General features: G+C 38.3%; 2 protein-coding genes across 3 annotated transcripts; one reads left to right on the top strand and one right to left on the bottom strand.

The window, feature by feature from the left end:
* Positions 1–5,127: 5,127 nt before the first annotated feature.
* Positions 5,128–6,058, bottom strand: LOC126753484 (uncharacterized). The gene is made up of 4 exons (XM_050465000.1): positions 5,997–6,058; positions 5,653–5,909; positions 5,438–5,539; positions 5,128–5,334 (listed from the first exon to the last, which is right to left on the bottom strand). The coding sequence occupies exons 2-4, from the start codon at positions 5,896–5,898 to the stop codon at positions 5,194–5,196; spliced, it is 489 nt and encodes a 162-aa protein (XP_050320957.1). The 5' UTR covers positions 5,899–5,909; positions 5,997–6,058; the 3' UTR covers positions 5,128–5,193.
* Positions 6,059–6,819: 761 nt separating this feature from the next.
* On the top strand, positions 6,820–10,310 carry LOC126753425 (exosome RNA helicase MTR4). 2 transcript variants are annotated; one of them, XM_050464857.1, is made up of 4 exons: positions 6,820–6,997; positions 7,061–7,962; positions 8,020–8,500; positions 8,559–10,310. In XM_050464857.1, the coding sequence occupies exons 1-4, from the start codon at positions 6,882–6,884 to the stop codon at positions 10,147–10,149; spliced, it is 3,090 nt and encodes a 1,029-aa protein (XP_050320814.1). In that variant the 5' UTR covers positions 6,820–6,881; the 3' UTR covers positions 10,150–10,310. The 2 variants fall into 2 exon arrangements, with proteins under 2 accessions (XP_050320814.1, XP_050320813.1); XM_050464856.1 differs by having other exon boundaries at positions 6,820–7,962.
* The last annotated feature ends 7,943 nt before the right edge of the window (positions 10,311–18,253 follow it).

An 18,253-nucleotide genomic window follows, 5' to 3' on the forward strand; every position in this document is an offset into this window, starting at 1 on the left:
TGTCGTCCAGTTAATTTTAGTTCATATATGTACATAATAATAAATTAATAATGAAACAAGTATGGAAATATATTCAGCTGTTGGCAAAACTTTACATTATAGAAGTAAGGATGGACTAAGATCAGGTGTAATCGAAAATTTCATACTCTCGTAACTTGCGAGGATCAGAGCCGGGGAAAAACCGATACGGGGAGTGGGTGGGGGTTTTCACACCGATAGGCGAGTTTCGTTATTATAGCTTTAGTAATTTGTGTATAGACAATAAAGTTGTTAAGGGGAGGGGCCACGATCACTTTTCAAAATTTTTAGCCCACATGTACCCCATGCTAATGCCATCATCTGTGCCAAATTACAAGTACAGTTCTATATCTTAATTTCGTGCTTAGATATGGCACTTTATAGGCTTTAGTTTAATGGTGTTTTGTGGCTTGCTAGTAGTCCGATGCATCAGCTCTTTGTAGAATATAGTCGGACGAATGCATGCCCGAGACTCCACCATCTGCGCCAACTACCGTGGGATAAGCTTCCTAGACATCGCATATAAGGTTCTATCGAGTGTATTGTGTGAAAAATTAAAGCGCTCCGTCAACAAACTGATTGAACCTTATCAGTGTGGCTTTAGACCTGGCAAATCAACAACTTATCAAATATTCACCATGCGCCAAAACTTGGAAAAGACCCATTAAAAGAGAAGCGACACACACCACCTCTTCGTCGATTTCGAAGCTTTTGACAGCACGAAAAGAAGCTGCCTTTATGTCGCGATGTCTGAATTTGGTATCGCCGCAAAACTAATACGGCTGTGTAAACTGACGTGAGCAATACCAAAAGCTCCGTCAGGATCGGGAAGGACCTCTCCGAGCCGTTCGATACCAAACGAGGTTTCAGACAAAGCGACTCTGTATCGTGCGATTTCTTCAATCTACTGCTGGAGAAAATAATTCGAGCTGCAGAGCTTAATCGAGCAGGTACAATTTTCTATAGGAGTGTGCTGCTGGCGTAGTTAGTTCTGCTTTCTCCAAAATGGTTAAGGAAGCGAAGCAGATAAGTATGGTTGTGAACAAGGGCAAGACGAAATATCCCCTGTCATCAAACAAGCAGTCGTCACACTCGCGACAAGGCTCTCACGTCATTGTTGACAGTCATAACTTTGAAGTCCTAGATAATTTCGTCTATCTTGGAACCAGTATCAACAGTATCTCGAAATCCAAAGCAGAATAACTCTTCGGACTGAGTAGGCAATTGAGAAGTAAAGTCCCCTCTCGACGAACGAAAAGAAAACTCCATAAGTCACTCATTATTCCCGTCCTGCTATATGGTGCAGAGGCATGAACGATGACAACGTCGACGTTGCGGGTTTCCGAGAGAAAGGTTCTGCGGAAGACTTATGGTCCTTTGCGCGTTGGCCACGGCGAATATCGCATTCGATGGAACGATGAACTGTATGAGACGACATTGACATAGTTCAGCGAATTAAAAAACAGTGGTTACGCTGGCTAGGTCATGTCGTCCGAATGGACGAAAACACTCCAGTTCTGAAAGTATTCGATGCAGTACTCGCCGGGGGAAGCAGAGGAAGAGGAAGACCTCCACTCCGTTGGAAGGACCAGGTGGAGACGGTCCTGGCTTCGCTTGGAATCTCCAATTGGCGCCACGTAGCGAAAAGAAGAAACGTCTGGCGCGCTGTTGTTAACTCGGCTATAATAAGGAACATGAGTGCAAAGTTTCGCCAAGGTCAATTTTTACTCAAGTTACAGCTTGCACGGTCGGACGAATCATTTACTTATACATACATACATATGTATGTATATATAACTCAGTTTGTATCTTAATTAGTTGTTATAAAAAATCGTTATGTGGACAAAACTATTATACACATAAACTGTTTAAAGTCGTGTGGATGGTTGAAATCCCTAAAAACTAAACCAAACTCGTCTCAAGGGGTTGAATAATACAAAAGTCGACTCATCTGTAAGTATTACATTGTTCCAATCACGATTGATGTTTTCCTATGAGGTATGATTACAGTGATGCTGAGTTTGATGTGAGATCTCAGAAGTCTGTCCCGTATTGTTTTTGGTCTTCTTGCCTTGTCTAAGTTTTCAGTCCCTCTAAATACTTAGCAATTTTATCGTCCATTTGGGATCTTTAGGATGTTTTGTTAGAAAGGCTGCTTCAAAACGTTTCTTACACTGAGCACAGCACGACGTGACACATTAAGGAAATCGAAAAGTGCTGACCTAATTGTACACGTCAGTTATCGCAATTGAACAGGTGTTAATATGCAAAAAAAAAAACAGGTTTTCGAGAGTTGATCGCGTAAAGGAAAACGTTATTTTTTGAACGCTCTGTATATGGGAGATAGAGGTAGTATTGTACAGATTTATTTTTATTTTTGTTATTACTACATATTATTTAAAGAAAACGATGCTCCCTGAGTTTCATTAAGGTACCTCGCAGTGGTAGTCTGATTTTGACAATTTTTGGTCACGATTATCAAAACCCTGTTTGAGAGAGAGTAATATGTTCGCTGACATTAAGATCACTTAACGGTGGGCCCAGGAAACGAGCTGTTTCGATGGATTCGGACCACAGAGAGAGGGGTGATAAGTGAGTTGGCTTCATTAAGTGTGCAAAGAGGTGATTAGTATCATGCGGAGACCCATGTATTCAGGACATATGTAGGCTTTGTATGTCAAGTTCTTTTCTTGAGAAGTAGGAGTTTAATCTGCTGAGAAAAGTTACCCTTGGTCACTCTTGATTCACGTCAATTATGCAACTCACTGGAAGAGAGCCAATAGGGTTAATAGCTCCACTGTAAATGGCGTTTAATGCCTGTAGGAAATTGGTTAATCTGTGTATGAAGTTATAGAAACTCCTTCTGGTGATTGTGGGAGTTTCGAAATGTAGTGATTAAACAAAAGCGATCAGAAGACTCTCAGTTTAATTCTCCTTAGTTTGTAGATTGTTCACCTTGAAGTAGTACCGATGATTATCGACCGCTCAGATAGTTCATGATTCTCCTTTGTTGTATGGTACCAAAAAAATTCGAGAAACTTAGAAGTCCAATGTACGAGGACAGTTCTCTCACAGGGCGGTTTCTGATTAAGGCCACGAGCTATCCGGGCCTTTATGACGGTAGCGGTGACAGTTTGTTCACCAAAGGGTGTAGAATAAATTACCGACTAAAGTAGCTCACGCGCTCTTTAGGGTCCAAGGAGACACGATGTCTCCTAGGGTTGAACAGGGGTTGATAGTGTTCCAAAGCTTACCCACTACTGCAAATATAATGCATGGCTTCAAGTGATCCCTCCATTTCGTCCGCTTATGCTAGTCTACCAATTGTTGCATCTCCAAGTTGAGATTCTTTATTCGGGGATCACAGGGTTCGACCTAAGACTGCTTCTTTAGCTAGGAAATTAGATCGTAATAGCATCAGCGATCATTTTGCGAAATTGACGTTCGCCAAAGAATACGTTCGTAGGAATGGATAGTGTGGTGAAAGTACATACTCACAGTGAATTCTGTGAAGCCGACTCAGTTAAAGTTAACGGGGTCGGGGGGTCTTTCAATCAAGATTAAAACGGGCAGGTGGTCTGATGCGAGAGTTAGCATAGGACGCCAGGTTACGCAGTTTATAAGACCACTACTAGCGATTGCTACAGCTGCCTATAATTCTGGTGGGGACTTCGTCGTTTATTGTGCAAAATGTGGAATCGTCTAGGTGCAGTATTATGTTGACAACAGATCAAATATGTTTTTAATTTAAAAAAATGATACATTAACTGGATATTTACCTGCGTCCATAGCATTACGTAATCTTGACTGTCGGGTGAACAGTGTGCCGCTACCGTAACAGCATCTATCAATTCTTGCAAAGACAAAACTGTAAGAATGGAATTTGTGCTAGGATGACGAGACCTAGAATCAAACTGTCAGTGGCTATGGACAGTTTAAACTTTAAATCTTTTAATATCTCTATTTTTTCCAGTAATGAAGATTTCGAAGCCGTGTCAATCAAAAACAAGACAAAAAATGTTAAATTAGGTTGACCCAAGTCCGATCTGAATAATTTCTTCGGAGACTGTACCATTGACTTAAGCAATAATCTATGCTGAATTTCGTAAAGAAAAGTTTTTCATACAAGGTCATGATTTTGATCAATCAGTTTGTGTTGCACCTATATGTTATTATCGGACCACAATCGGCGGTTCCGACAAATGAGCGAATTCCTGAGGAGCAAAATTTCACATCGTTATCTAATCTAAGGAATACACAAACAGATGGACCGACAGACGGGCATGGATAAATGTTGTTGTAGAGGCAGAAAATATTCCTGATGTATTTTCGAGGAATGTTGCCGACAGTCTTTGGCACAAAAAAAGTTCCGAATCCTTTCCGTTTACTTAGAATGCTTATCTTTTATACATATATTATATTATAAGGTCTCGGGCGTTTACTTCTGAGTTTTACAAACTTGATGTCTGCCGTATAATTTAGTATATGTAGATAATCTAAACGTTTTTTTAAACAGATGCAAAGAGTTGTGAACTTCATAATATTAACATTAAAATAAACCTGCAATAAAAAGTTATGACACTTTCATATTTATATATATTCAACAAAATATTATTGCCGTATTTGCATTAGATTTATACATCTCATCTTATTCTTTTTTGCAACTCACCCACAAATTCGCAAGAACTTCACATTATAAGCATACAGTTTGTGAATATTATACTATAAAGCAACACACTTTCATCTTTGGATATTTTGTAAAATATCAATTAATAATATATAACGACACAATAATTTGCAAAACATATTACACTTATGTTTTTTAGAGGCAAAAATATACATGCAAATATCTAAAAGAAACAAAAATTATCCGAGCCTAATAGATGTACAAAGGTTTATTTGTTCGGTGCCAAAAAATTGCTTGCACGAAAAGTGCATCAATCACATAAAAATCGGAGAAATGGCGGAAAACAAATAACCTGACAATGCTAAAGAAAAAAGAAAAAATAACATCATCAGCGATTTTCTGAGTAAAAGACATAAAATAAAACTTATATATGAAATTGTCGACTTGACAGCTTTCAATTATTATTAATAATAGCTGCAATATATTTTTTTGATTTTCTATATCAATCATTTATTTTCTTTAATTTACTATATACATATATTTTTTTTTTAAATTGCAGCTTGTTTGAACCCTCGAGCTGCATAATCGGATGGTTGTGTACGGTCCGAAACTTTTGGATATCCCTCATCACCTGGATTACAGACGGGACGTGAAGTGATTACACGCCAACCTCCCTTGCGTGTCCAGTCCTGGAAGTTTCAAAAGCATTATATTAAAGAATAGAAAATATGTACAATATTTATGATACAATATGTATATTTCAAACAAATATTTATTTTATAATTAACTTACGTTTTGATTATACTTAAAGTAGTAGGCACCTGCGTAAATAGCTGCAATGGCCATAGCAAATTTTCCAGTCCAAAAGCGAATTGTATATGCGCGTTGTGTACCCTACAATGTATTAATGTTACATGTGTGTTAAAAATTTCCTTTTCAGCAATTCCATATTCTTCTATTACATAACATTAAGCTATGTTATATATATTTTGCATCATTGTACATACCAGCACTGGAGTTAGTGCTTCTCCAAGCTTATCTAGAGGGAATCTGTAGAAACGTTTGATAGGGTTCTGTAGTTCTTTCTCTAATTCGGGAACTACGCGAGGCCCATGGTGCAGTTCCAAATCCTTCAACCATTGCTTGCGCCATGCGCGTTCATCATTTGACATTCCAATCAGACGCTCCCGTTCACGCACCATGCGCCCGGCAATGGACATGGGCTTCACTCCACCCGTTTCTGAAGAAGTCATTTCTTTTTTATCTGAAAATTTTTTGTATATCGATAGAAAAATAACAATCAATGAAAATTTTTCCGTATTTTTCAACAAGCGAATAAAAACAATAAAACCTCGTTTGACAGGCAACTCAAACAGCTGATACACGGAATAATGATAATCAAGAAAAATGTCAGAAGTGATGGGCTAGTACTAAATATTTAGTACATTTTTATAACTAATTATCCCAACAAGAATATGACATGAGATATTTTATAAAATCTTTGTAAATATTTAATATTAGAGTTTTTTTAAATAAATAAGTTTAAAGATTAAAATTTATTTAATTGTTATGTCATTTCCAAGAATCCTCATCACACACTTTTGTTTTACGGATCATTGTGAACAATTTCACCAAGAGACATCGTCTTTTTAGGTGAACTTTAATTTTACCGGATTATAAAATTTTCCTCTTCTGTTTGTGATATCCGAGTGAAATTTAATAAATAGGTGCATTTTTACATTCTATTGATTGTTTGTCGAAATCCTGCCTTCAATTAAATAGTTAAGAGTACGTAATTCTTCAGCACTTTTCTCTATTACTTAACAATGACAGTGAAAAAAAGAAAATCAGACAACTATACAAATATTTAGCTTGCATACAATCGACTAGTATACTACATTTAATTTATATTTATAGGCATAAAATTTCTAAGTAGTCATAGTCATAGCAGAGAAGGTTAATTATATGATATAAATTATGATATACCCCCTCTGGTCATAGTCTCTTGTTCAGATTGATCCTTAGAACATTTCCGGCATACGCGATTTTAGAGAAAAATCTCTGTACTGTAATTTCAAACAACAGTACAAACAGTGGGTAATTTGTTCCTAATTTCTTTATGTTCTACAACATCGCAACCCCTAAATGATTTTTGACGTTTCTTATTGTGTAAATTAACGTGCTCTTTCTGTTTTATTCCACGCTTTAATAAATTGATATTTTAAATTTGTAAATAATGGCTGATGTTGACGATTTATTTGATTGTTTTAATGAAGACAACGAGGAGAGCGTATCCGCCAATCCAGTTGTAGAGTTAGAAAAAATCAAATCAGCAAATTCTATAGAAGAAAGGTATTTAGATATTTGCAATCACTCCAAGACCTTATCGCCTAAAACTTTTTGGTTAATTTGTAGGAGAGCTGAAAACGGAGAAAAGCGTGGAAATGAAGCTATTAAAGAAGAGACAGAAAATGATGAGGCTCCACAAAAACGTATGAAAGAAACAGAATCAATATTAGACGATATTTGTGTGGACGCGTTACGTTCTCGAATAGCAGTGCACGTTATTGAGAGTCCAGAATCGTGTACACATGAGGTAGCTGTATATCCCGGACAAGAATATATTCCATTGCAAGCACTTACAGGACCACCGGCAAAAGAATACCCTTTTGTATTAGATCCTTTTCAAAAAGAAGCAATACTTTGCATAGATAATCAACAAAGTGTGTTAGTGTCAGCGCACACATCCGCAGGCAAGACTGTAGTAGCCGAATATGCTATTGCTAAATCTCTGGGGTGTAAGCAGCGTGTAATTTATACAACGCCCATTAAAGCGCTTTCCAACCAAAAATATCGAGAATTTAATGAGGAATTTAAGGATGTTGGATTGGTAACTGGAGATGTGACAATAAACCCATCAGCGTCTTGCCTTATTATGACTACAGAAATTTTGCGAAATATGTTATACAGAGGAAGTGAAATTATGCGTGAAGTAGGTTGGGTCGTTTTCGATGAAATTCATTATATGCGTGACAAGGAAAGAGGTGTCGTATGGGAGGAAACGTTGATTTTATTGCCTGACAATGTACGCTACGTATTCCTTTCTGCTACTATACCAAATGCTCGCCAATTTGCCGAATGGGTTTGTCATCTTCACAAGCAACCATGTCATGTAGTTTATACGGATTATCGACCGACTCCTCTGCAACATTACATATTTCCAGCTGGAGGCGATGGCATACATCTCATAGTTGACGAGAAAGGTCAGTTTAAGGAAGATAATTTTACAACAGCAATGGCGGTTTTGCAAAATGCAGGTATGTTTACATTTTTCGGTTGATTTGATATGACTAAAATTCCCAATCTTTTATCAGGTGATGCAGCTAAAGGTGATCAGAGAGGACGTAAATCTGGTATTCGAGGTGTTGACAGTGGGCAGTCAAATATTTTTAAAATAGTTAAAATGATAATGGAACGCAATTTCGCACCTGTAATAATATTTTCCTTTAGTAAAAAAGATTGTGAGGTATATGCTATGCAAATGGCAAAGTTGGATTTTAATACGGCAGAAGAGAAAAAACTTGTAGATGAGGTATTCAATAATGCGATGGATGTACTGTCTGAAGAAGATCGTCAATTGCCACAAGTTGAAAATGTTTTGCCCCTACTAAAACGTGGCATTGGTATACATCATGGAGGACTTTTACCGATCTTAAAAGAAATTATTGAGATTTTGTTTGGTGAGGGCTTGCTTAAGGCACTTTTTGCTACGGAAACTTTTGCCATGGGTTTAAACATGCCTGCCCGTACAGTACTTTTTACAGCACCTCGAAAATTCGATGGTAAAAATTTTAGGTAAGAGGAAAAAATAACTTAATATAAATTTCTAAATATTTTGTTATTTGTTTAAAAGATGGATTTCCTCCGGTGAATACATCCAAATGGCAGGACGTGCTGGCCGGCGTGGTCTCGATGATAAAGGTATCGTTATTTTAATGATTGACGAAAAAGTGTCACCATCCATCGGTCGAGGAATTGTACAAGGAAAGGCTGACCCCATAAACTCTGCATTTCACTTAACTTATAATATGGTGCTGAATTTGCTACGAGTAGAAGAAATCAATCCTGAATATATGTTAGAACGTTCATTCTTTCAGTTCCAAAATCAGTCGTCCATACCTGAACTTTACAAACAAGTTCAAGACAAGCAAAATGAGTTGGCAAAAATAAAAATCAGCGAAGAACATAGCGTTGCATCCTATCACCATATAAGGGAACAACTTGATTCTTATGGAAAACAGTTCAAACGCTGGATTACGAAGCCAGAATATCTGGTGCCTTTCTTACAACCAGGTCGTTTAATAAAGGTTCAAAATGAAAAAGACGAATTCGATTGGGGCATTGTAGTGAATTTTAAAAAGCAAACAAATAATGCCAAAAATCCATTGAAAGCTGAGACAGTTGTGGTAGTCGATGTTTTGTTGCATGTTACTGAGGCTTCAGCAAAGGCCGATGAGCCAAAACCGTGCAAGCCGGGTCAAAAGGGCAATATGGAAGTTGTTCCTGTGCTACACACACTTATATCTCAGATTTCGTCTCTCCGTGTTTATTATCCAAATGACTTGCGCCCGGCAGATAATCGCCGAAGTGTTCTGAAAACGATTGCTGAAGTGAAGAAGCGTTTTCCAAAAGGTCCACCACTCCTCAATCCTATTTCCGAAATGAATATAAAAAGTGATGAATTCAAACAGGTTGTGGACTCCATAGATAAGTTCGAGGAACGTCTGTACGCACATCCTCTACATAATTCTACTGAATTGGAGAATATTTATGAACGCTATACACAGAAATTAAAAGTGCAGGAAGAACTGAAGACGGTTAAAACCAAATTGAAAGAGGCACGCAGTTTATTGCAGATGGACGAGCTGAAGCATCGGAAACGTGTATTACGCCGAATGGAGTATTGTACAGCTGCTGATGTGATAGAGTTTAAAGGACGAGTTGCTTGCGAATTAAGCTCGGCAGATGAACTTCTTTTAACTGAAATGATATTCAACGGAATATTTAATGACATTACTACAGCACAGTCAGTAGCATTGTTATCATGTTTCGTTTGCGACGAAAAGTCTTCAGAAACTCCCAAGGCGACTGAAGAGCTTTCAGGTCCACTTCGGTCAATGCAAGACTTGGCACGTCGCATTGCGAAAATCTCGACGGAGTGTAAATTAAATATGGATGAAGAATCGTACGTGGAAAAATTCAAACCTTTTCTTATGGACGTAGTTTTGGCGTGGTGTAAGGGTGCTTCGTTTTTGAGTGTATGTAGAATGACAGACATTTTTGAAGGTTCAATAATTCGATGTATGCGGCGTCTGGAAGAATTATTAAGGCAATTGTGCCAAGCAGCGAAAACAATCGGTAACACAGATTTGGAAAACAAGTTCTCTGAAGGTGTGCGGCTACTAAAAAGAGATATTGTATTTGCAGCTTCGTTGTATTTATAAATATCAATTCTTTTGCGTAGTAATTTAGATTTATTAATTATTTTCATATGATGTCCTACAGAGCAGATATGCAATGTATTCTGATTATATATGGTTATTCTTCTATATACATATATATACATACAAAAATAAAAGCGTGACATGTATATAAAATTAAAGAATTTTTCTTATTTTGGGTATTTGTTTTGATTTGTGTATGTTTAGTGGGAAGCCAGAGGTTGTCATAGATGCCATCTAACATTAAGTGCAACGATCGGCCTATTTAATGTCAAGTGGTAGTTAGTGTCCTGGCGAAGCCAGTATGTCAAGCTCTATAATGGGAGGGAGTCAATGAAAGTGTTAAAAGCTCAATTCTGAATGGCGTTCGGTATACGTCTGAAGATTGTCGTTTCCGAAATGACGTCGGTACATTGTTCGGTTCGTCGCCTTACTATGGAAATGGCCCCTTGATGTTGTTGTTGTAGCGGCAGAAAACGTACTGCAAGTAGTTTCGAGGAGTGGTGGTAAGCTGACTATCCTTGGCCAGACAAAAGTCTGAGTCCGGTGGTGTCGTGGACACCGTTTGTTATAGATGTTCGTAGAAGGCGGTTATGCTACAAGTAGATGATTTCTGCAAGGAGAGAAGCGCATTATGTTCCTTAACCGGAAGAGTTTGGTGGTATAAAGGTGTTCACATCAATAGTCCGTTGTGCGGTGTTCTGACATAACTGTATCTTCAGCGTCCTGTCACATCCATGTGCTCATATAAAAAAGGGTAATTTAAGACCGATTCACCAATTTCGTGGAAGACGACAACAACTTAAGGAATAGCCTGTTTAATTATTCTTAACTTACAATTTTGGGTTCGAAATACATAGTACGGGTGGTTGCCGACTCTTCAGATAAATCATCGGCTACCTTTACAGCCCTGGAAAGAGCATGGATTATTCGATGCCCTCTAGTAGCGTTTAACAGTATCAAACCAACGCTACTAGGATTGTCCTCCCAAAAAGAGTTTTTTGATTGAGGCCATGAGTTATCTGGGCCTTTATGACGTTAAGTGCTATGGTAGTACAGCGCATTTTCCGGATTTAATGTTGATGGTCTTCTAGACTGTGGTGGTGAGACGAGATCGAGAGTCACAAGTCATCAATTGTTTTCACTATTATAGAAAATAGAGTATGTGTTTCCAGTAGGGACTTTTCACACATCTGGTATATGAAAAGTGGTCAGCGACAGGTTGAGTACTTTACTCCTGTTATATCAACATATTTATCCTCGCTGGTTCAGTGGATGTATACTTGTCGATACGGTTCAAGGTCGTCGATGAAAGTAAGTCGTGACCAGTTGTTTGTTCAATCTGTTTTTTGAAAAATATTGAACCGTTTTGTTGCTTAATATGCTTAATATGCTAAATGCTTGATACATAAGTATGTACATATATAGCATAAATTTGAAAGCTCTGTGCTTTTTCATTTCACTATAAAAAAAATTCCGAAAAAAACCTTTAATAACGTTACCGATTTAAAGTCGAAATTATTTTTCAAGAAACGAAAAATAAACCGCAAATAGTGTAACGACACAACCTTATGGCTATTATATAATTTAAATAACACTGATTGTAAAACCAAGTTATAATGAATTCATTTGACCACAACGTATCATGCACATGCATGCAAAATACAATATCCACTGAAATACATTTTGAAAATAAAGAAAGAAAGAAAAGTAAGGAAGGGCTAAGTTCGGGTGAAACTGAACATTTTATACTCTTGTCTAGGAAATATGGTATATTTAGGTATTGGCAATTTTAAAAATGTAGCGAAAGGAATCAACTTCAGTGTTCGACGAAATTATAATACAGTTAAACTTCTACAACTCGAAGTTCTCATAATTCGAACTTTTGAAATGCCAATAGCGCTTAGAAGTTAAATTCTATAACATCTCTTTCCATAACTCGAACTCTTGTTCTATTTTTCAGGGAAATTCGACTTTGTAAACAACTGCACACGTAGAAGTCGTATTTATCCCTTCAAATATTACTATTACAGAATATATTGACAACGAATATGACTTATAGCGCCATGGAAAACGATGAGGAGAGGAAGAAATTATTCAACCGCCATGCAAAAATAATCTAACACATTTTTTTGCAATTTTAAATTCCTATTTAAATACGAATATTAATACAACTGACGATTACAACAAAACATATTAGAGTCTCTTTCACATTATTAAAATCTTTTTACAGCTTTTTTAAAAATTGCATGTTTTAATTAAAACTTTCTCTTTAGCTCGATAATTTTTTGTGGATTAAGGTGATTAGAGTTAGGGAAGTTCAACTGTAACTTATTTTGAAGGTCATAGATGTACTCAGTTTTATTACTATATTTTACTTCCCGTCAGCGAAAAATATATGTACTTAAATCTTCTTCAAATGATATATACATATGTATGTATGTCCAGGAGGATGGAGTCATATATAGAAGTTCACGCAAGTGAGGAAAGTTCATTCTTTTACATATGACTCAAGCAGCTCACTACTTCCGGTCTTTGACCAAGTAGCCTCTGGGTAGCCTAAGAACATCCGTTTGAAGGCGAGCTAAAGTGAGAAGGCGAAACATCCCCTCCGCAGGGTTGTGCGCTGGGTTTGGGACCCGCCACGTAAAAAATTCTACCAATGAAAATTAGCAAACAGCCTCGGATGAGAGACCCCCCTTTTGATGACGACCATGGCAAACGAAATAAGGACTACGAATTGAGGGCATGCACCTGGAATGTCCGGTCCCTTAATTGGGAAGGTGCCGCTGCCCAGCTGGTTGATGTCCTCGTAAAAATAAAGGCTGACATCACCACCGACATTTACTACAGTGGCCATATAAAGGAGCGCAAGTTTGGTGTAGGTTTCGTGGTGGGAGAGAGACTCCGTCGCCGAGTACTATCATTCACTGCGGTGAATGAACGTCTAGCCACAATCCTCATCAAAGCGAGGTTCTTCAACATATCGCTGATTTGCGCCCACGCCCCGACGGAAGAGAAGGACGATGTGACCAAAGATGCCTTTTATGAGTGCTTGGAGCGCACTTATGAGGGCTGCCCCCGCCACGATGTCAAAATCGTGCATGGCGACTTTAACGCCAGGGTGGGCAAAGAAGGTATCTTTGGCACTACGGTCGGTAAATTCAGCCTCCACGAGGAAACATCCCCAAATGGGTTGAGGCTGATCGACTTCGCCGGGGCCCGAAATATGGTTATCTGTAGTACTAGATTCCAGCACAAAAAAATTCATCAAGCTACCTGGCTGTCTCCGGATCGAAAAACTACCAACCAGATCGATCATGTTGTGATAGACGGAAGACACGTTTCCAGTGTTTTAGATGTGCGTGCGCTCCGAGGTCCTAACATCGACTCGGACAACTATCCTGTTGCAGCTAAGGTTCGCACCCGCCTCTGTGCAGCAAAAAACGCACGCCAACAAACACAAGGAAGGTTCGACGTCGAGAAGCTGCAATCACAACAGACAGCCGAACGATTTTCTACTCGGCTTGCACTCCTGCTCTCCGAGAGCACTCGTCAACAACTCGGTATAAGGGAACTGTGGGACGGCATTTCAAACTCCTTACGTACAGCTGCAACCGAAACTATAGGTTTTCGGAAAGTGCAAAAGAACAGCTGGTACGACGAGGAGTGCCGTGTCGCAGCGGATAGAAAACAGGCTGCCTACCTCGCAACGTTACAATCGACCACTACACGTGCGGGATGGGATAGATACCGAGAGTTGAAGAGGGAAGCGAGACGCATTTGCAGACAGAAGAAGAAAGAGGCCGAAATGCGTGAGTACGAAGAGCTTGATAAGCTGGCCGACAGGGGTAATGCTCGAAAATTCTACGAAAAAATGCGGCGGCTTACATAAGGTTTCAAGACCGGAGCATACTCTTGTAGAACCCCCAAAGGTGATCTAGTCACTGATGCCCAGAGCATAGTTAAATTATGGAGGGAACAACACCAGGAGAAGGAGAACCCGATTCCCCAATCGATGACGATGGAGCAGACGTTCCATTATCCGACCATGAAGAAGTTCGAATAGCAATTGCCCGGCTGAAGAACAACAAAACGGCAGGGGCCGACGGATTGCCGGCCGAGCTATTCAAACACGGCGGCGAAGAACTGATAGGGAGCATGCATCAGCTTCTTTGTAAAATATGGTCGGACGAAAGCATGCCCAACGATTGGAATTTAAGTGTGCTATGCCCAATCCATAAAAAAGGAGACCCCACAATCTGCGCCAACTACCGTGGGATTAGCCTCCTCAACATCGCATATAAGGTTCTATCGAGCGTATTGTGTGAATGATTAAAGCCCACCGTCAACAAACTGATTGGACCTTATCAGTGTGGCTTTAGACCTGGCAAATCAACAACCGACCAGATATTCATCATGCGCCAAATCTTGGAAAAGACCCGTGAAAGGAGAATCGACACACACCACCTCTTCGTCGATTTCAAAGCTGCTTTCGACAGCACGAAAAGGAGCTGCCTTTATGCCGCGATGTCTGAATTTGATATCCCCGCAAAACTAATACGGCTGTGTAAGCTGACGTTGAGCAACACCAAAAGCTCCGTCAGAATCGGGAAGGACCTCTCCGAGCCGTTCGATACCAAACAAAAACAAAACCCAAAGGTTTCAGACAAGGCGATTCCCTATCGTGCGCCTTTTTCAACCTGCTTCTGGAGAAAATAGTTCGAGCCGCAGAACTAAATAGAGAAGGTACCATCTTCTATAAGAGTGTACAGCTGCTGGCGTATGCCGATGATATTGATATCATCGGCCTCAACACCCGCGCCGTTAGTTCTGCTTTCTCCAGGCTGGACAAGGAAGCACAGAAAATGGGTCTGGCAATGAACGAGGGCAAAACGAAATATCTCCTGACATCGAACAAAAGTCGTCGCACTTGCGACTTGGCTCTCACGTCACTGTTGACAGTCATAACTTTGAAGTTGTAGATAATTTCGTCTAATTTCGAACCAGCGTAAACACCACCAACAATGTCAGCCTAGAACTCCAAAGCAGGGTAAATCTTGCCAACAGGTGCTACTTCGGACTGAGTAGGCAATTGAGAAGCAAAGTCCTCTCTCGACAAACAAAAACCAAACTCTATAAGTCGCTCATAATTCCCGTCCTGCTATATGGTGCAGAGGCCACGGCGACATAGTTCAGCGAATTGAAAGACAGCGGCTACGCTGGCTAGGTCATGTTGTCCGGATGGATGAAAACACTCCCGCTCTGAAGTATTCGACGCAGTACCCGCCGGGGGAAGCAGAGGAAGAGGAAGACCTCCACTCCGTTGGAAGGACCAAGTGGAGAAGGACCTGGCTTCGCTTGGAATATCCAATTGGCGCCACGTAGAGCTGTTGTTAACTCGGCTATAATCGCGTAAGCGGTGTCTACGCCAATTAAGAAGAAGAAGAAGCGGGATCTTTGTCTAAGGAGCCAGTACAGCTGTGCCAACTTTAATCTTAGCTGAGTTTCCTTTAATTTGAATAATAGACTTAGATACCAGACTTGGTTAAATGATTGGCGGATATCAAAGAGCACCGTAGAGCAGCATTTATTTTTTCCATAGCATCATTTATAAAGTGTTCTACCCTATCACATGGTTCAATTGTGCCATGAAATGTTCTGAAGCCAAACTGATGATGAGCTATTTGTCTCTCAACACCGTCAGAAGCCTATTTTCGAATAATATGAAAAAAATTTGTCTAGAACATGGTCAAAACCTCACAGCGTAATTTACTGGTTTTCAATCCTCTGGTAGATGATTCCCTCATATGTTAAATTTAGCCTTTATATTAAATTGTTTAAGCAAAATTTTTTAATATAATGTCTTGAAAAACTTGAATATTTATATTTCTCCGCTTTTGACCTTGGCAAACTGCGAGATTTATAATTTTCGGTTACACTCGAACTTTACGTTTCTTACTAGTTTTACTTGTTTCAGCTATTTTAGTTTTTAATTCTTAATGCTAAGAATTTATCACATAACATCAGAAAGAATTAACTCACTTAAAAAACATTTTTCGGAAGTAAAATTCAGAGAATAAATTAGGCTTTATTTCGGATAAGACTGTATTTATCGGTAAATTTGGGTAAACTTTGTGCTTTGCAAATCGATTCAAAAACAAATTAAAAAAAAAGGAATTTAATCAATTATTTGATTAAGTAAATCTCATAGAGCATTACTTAATCTGATAAGTTTTGTTGCATTTGTATGTATGTGGTCAGGATGCACTTAAAAACTTTCATGTAATTTACTGGATATAGCTCCTGCTTCAAACTTTTGTAATTAATGAAAGAGGAAAAGAAATAATAACAACAACAAAAATATAAATATACAGAAAAACATATACATTTGTGCTCATATAACTTAAAAATAGTTGACAACATTGCTCAAATGTGATTAAGGGAAAACAACAACAACTACCTTATCACTATTTAAGGACATAAAGTGCTTCTATGGAAAAAAAATTAAAAAGTGGGCCCCGCCCTCTAATAAATATAATAAACATATGTATGTCCTAAACTACTAAGCTAGAACAACCAAATTTACTCATCTCAAATATTATTGAAACTCCTACCGACAGTGCGAAAATGGATGAAATCGGAAGATAACCCGGATATATGGATAGTGAGCGATCCATATAACGGAACTGTTTAAAACTACTAAAAGCGCAATAAATTAATAACCAATTACGTCAGAGACTTTAAATTTTACCTCCGGTATGGTATGAATATTTATAGAGCAGGAGTGATAATTGAACGATGGGTGTAGCACCCCTCACTTTTTGGTGAAATTTCAAATTTCGGGACCCGACCAACCGATTTCCACTAAACTAAGTACGTGGAATTCTACTCATATTCCTATCTCTCATTGTAAAAATGGCCGAAATCGGACTACATCACATGGGAAGTAACATGAAACACAATTTTAATTTCCAACATTTTAAATTGAAACAATGAATCATTTTCCTCTAATTAATATAACAGGATTAAATTTGGCATTAATATTTTCTTTCTTTAAAGTATACCGCCTTATCACCAAAAATTATCTAAATTCAAACACAACTGTTCAGGCCCCTAGGTACCAAATATGTGGACCCTAGGATCTATAGTTGACTTTTGACTTTGTTCGGTTGCCCCCGAATTTAGCTCTTCCTTAGTTGTTTTTCCTTACGCTTATTTGATAAGTATATTGTCATTGGGTTAGCTCAATTTATTACATTTATTCCAAAAATTTCAAACGAACAAAATTGTTTTTAAATAAATACGAATTTCTTGACATACCATGCCAACTGTCTCTACCAATATTATGCCCGCGGAAAATTAATGCCAAAGTAGCTAAGTGCTTGCCTAAAAAAGGAATTATGTTTCTTACACTTATCTATAATTCAATATTAAGGCTTAACCAACTCTCTACTCAGTGGAAGTGTGCTGAAATTGTGATGATGTTCAAACCAGGTAAAGCCGAGAACGAAATCACTTCATATAGTTTGTTGTCTTTGTTCTCCAAAATATTTGAACAAATATTTTTGCTTAGAGTATTGCCTATACTAAAAGAGAATAAGGTGATGTGGTGTCAAACTCCGTTTGTCATCGAGAATATGGGAGCTACATTTTAAAGCGCAGGAAATAAAAAAAATCCCCCCTTAATGGGGAAGCCTGCTTTAGAAGCTTCAAAAAATCGTTTTTTTTTTTTGAGGATTTTTTTGGGAGGGAAGGGTTTATACATAGTTATATTATTTAAACATCATTCGAAAATTGTTTGGATACAAAATCTTTGATATTCTGCCTTTCGGAAGCAATTGCCCGATGCATCTCGCATGTGCATTTGTTGGACGGCGGGCAGGATGCAGGTCATACTTTCTATCAGAAACAAAATATTCAAGAAGATTCATATTTGTTAATAACTCATTTTCTAGTTAAACTAAATAATTCCAAAAAAAGTGTAAAATTGTAAATACAAATTTTTAAAAATTGAAAGAAATGGTTTTTGACCAAAAAAATTTTACTTTATGTTGTTTAAAAATATGTTCAAACTTGACTTTTCTTAGACTTTTTTAGTTTAAAT

Source organism: Bactrocera neohumeralis, chromosome 3 (assembly GCF_024586455.1).
Source record: "Bactrocera neohumeralis isolate Rockhampton chromosome 3, APGP_CSIRO_Bneo_wtdbg2-racon-allhic-juicebox.fasta_v2, whole genome shotgun sequence".
NCBI classification, from domain to species: domain Eukaryota; kingdom Metazoa; phylum Arthropoda; class Insecta; order Diptera; family Tephritidae; genus Bactrocera; species Bactrocera neohumeralis.

Bases quoted from the DNA above. Each gene is read 5' to 3' on its own strand.
- LOC126753484 (XM_050465000.1), bottom strand. From the start codon at position 5,898: ATGACTTCTTCAGAAACGGGTGGAGTGAAGCCCATGTCCATTGCCGGG. The intron at 5,540-5,652 runs GTATGTACAATG...AATACATTGTAG, and splicing joins AAGCACTAACTCCAGTGCTG to GGTACACAACGCGCATATAC. The intron at 5,335-5,437 runs GTAAGTTAATTA...TGAAACTTCCAG, and splicing joins ACTTTAAGTATAATCAAAAC to GACTGGACACGCAAGGGAGG.
- LOC126753425 (XM_050464856.1), top strand. From the start codon at position 6,882: ATGGCTGATGTTGACGATTTATTTGATTGTTTTAATGAAGACAACGAG. The intron at 7,963-8,019 runs GTATGTTTACAT...ATCTTTTATCAG, and splicing joins GGCGGTTTTGCAAAATGCAG to GTGATGCAGCTAAAGGTGAT. The intron at 8,501-8,558 runs GTAAGAGGAAAA...TTTGTTTAAAAG, and splicing joins TTCGATGGTAAAAATTTTAG to ATGGATTTCCTCCGGTGAAT.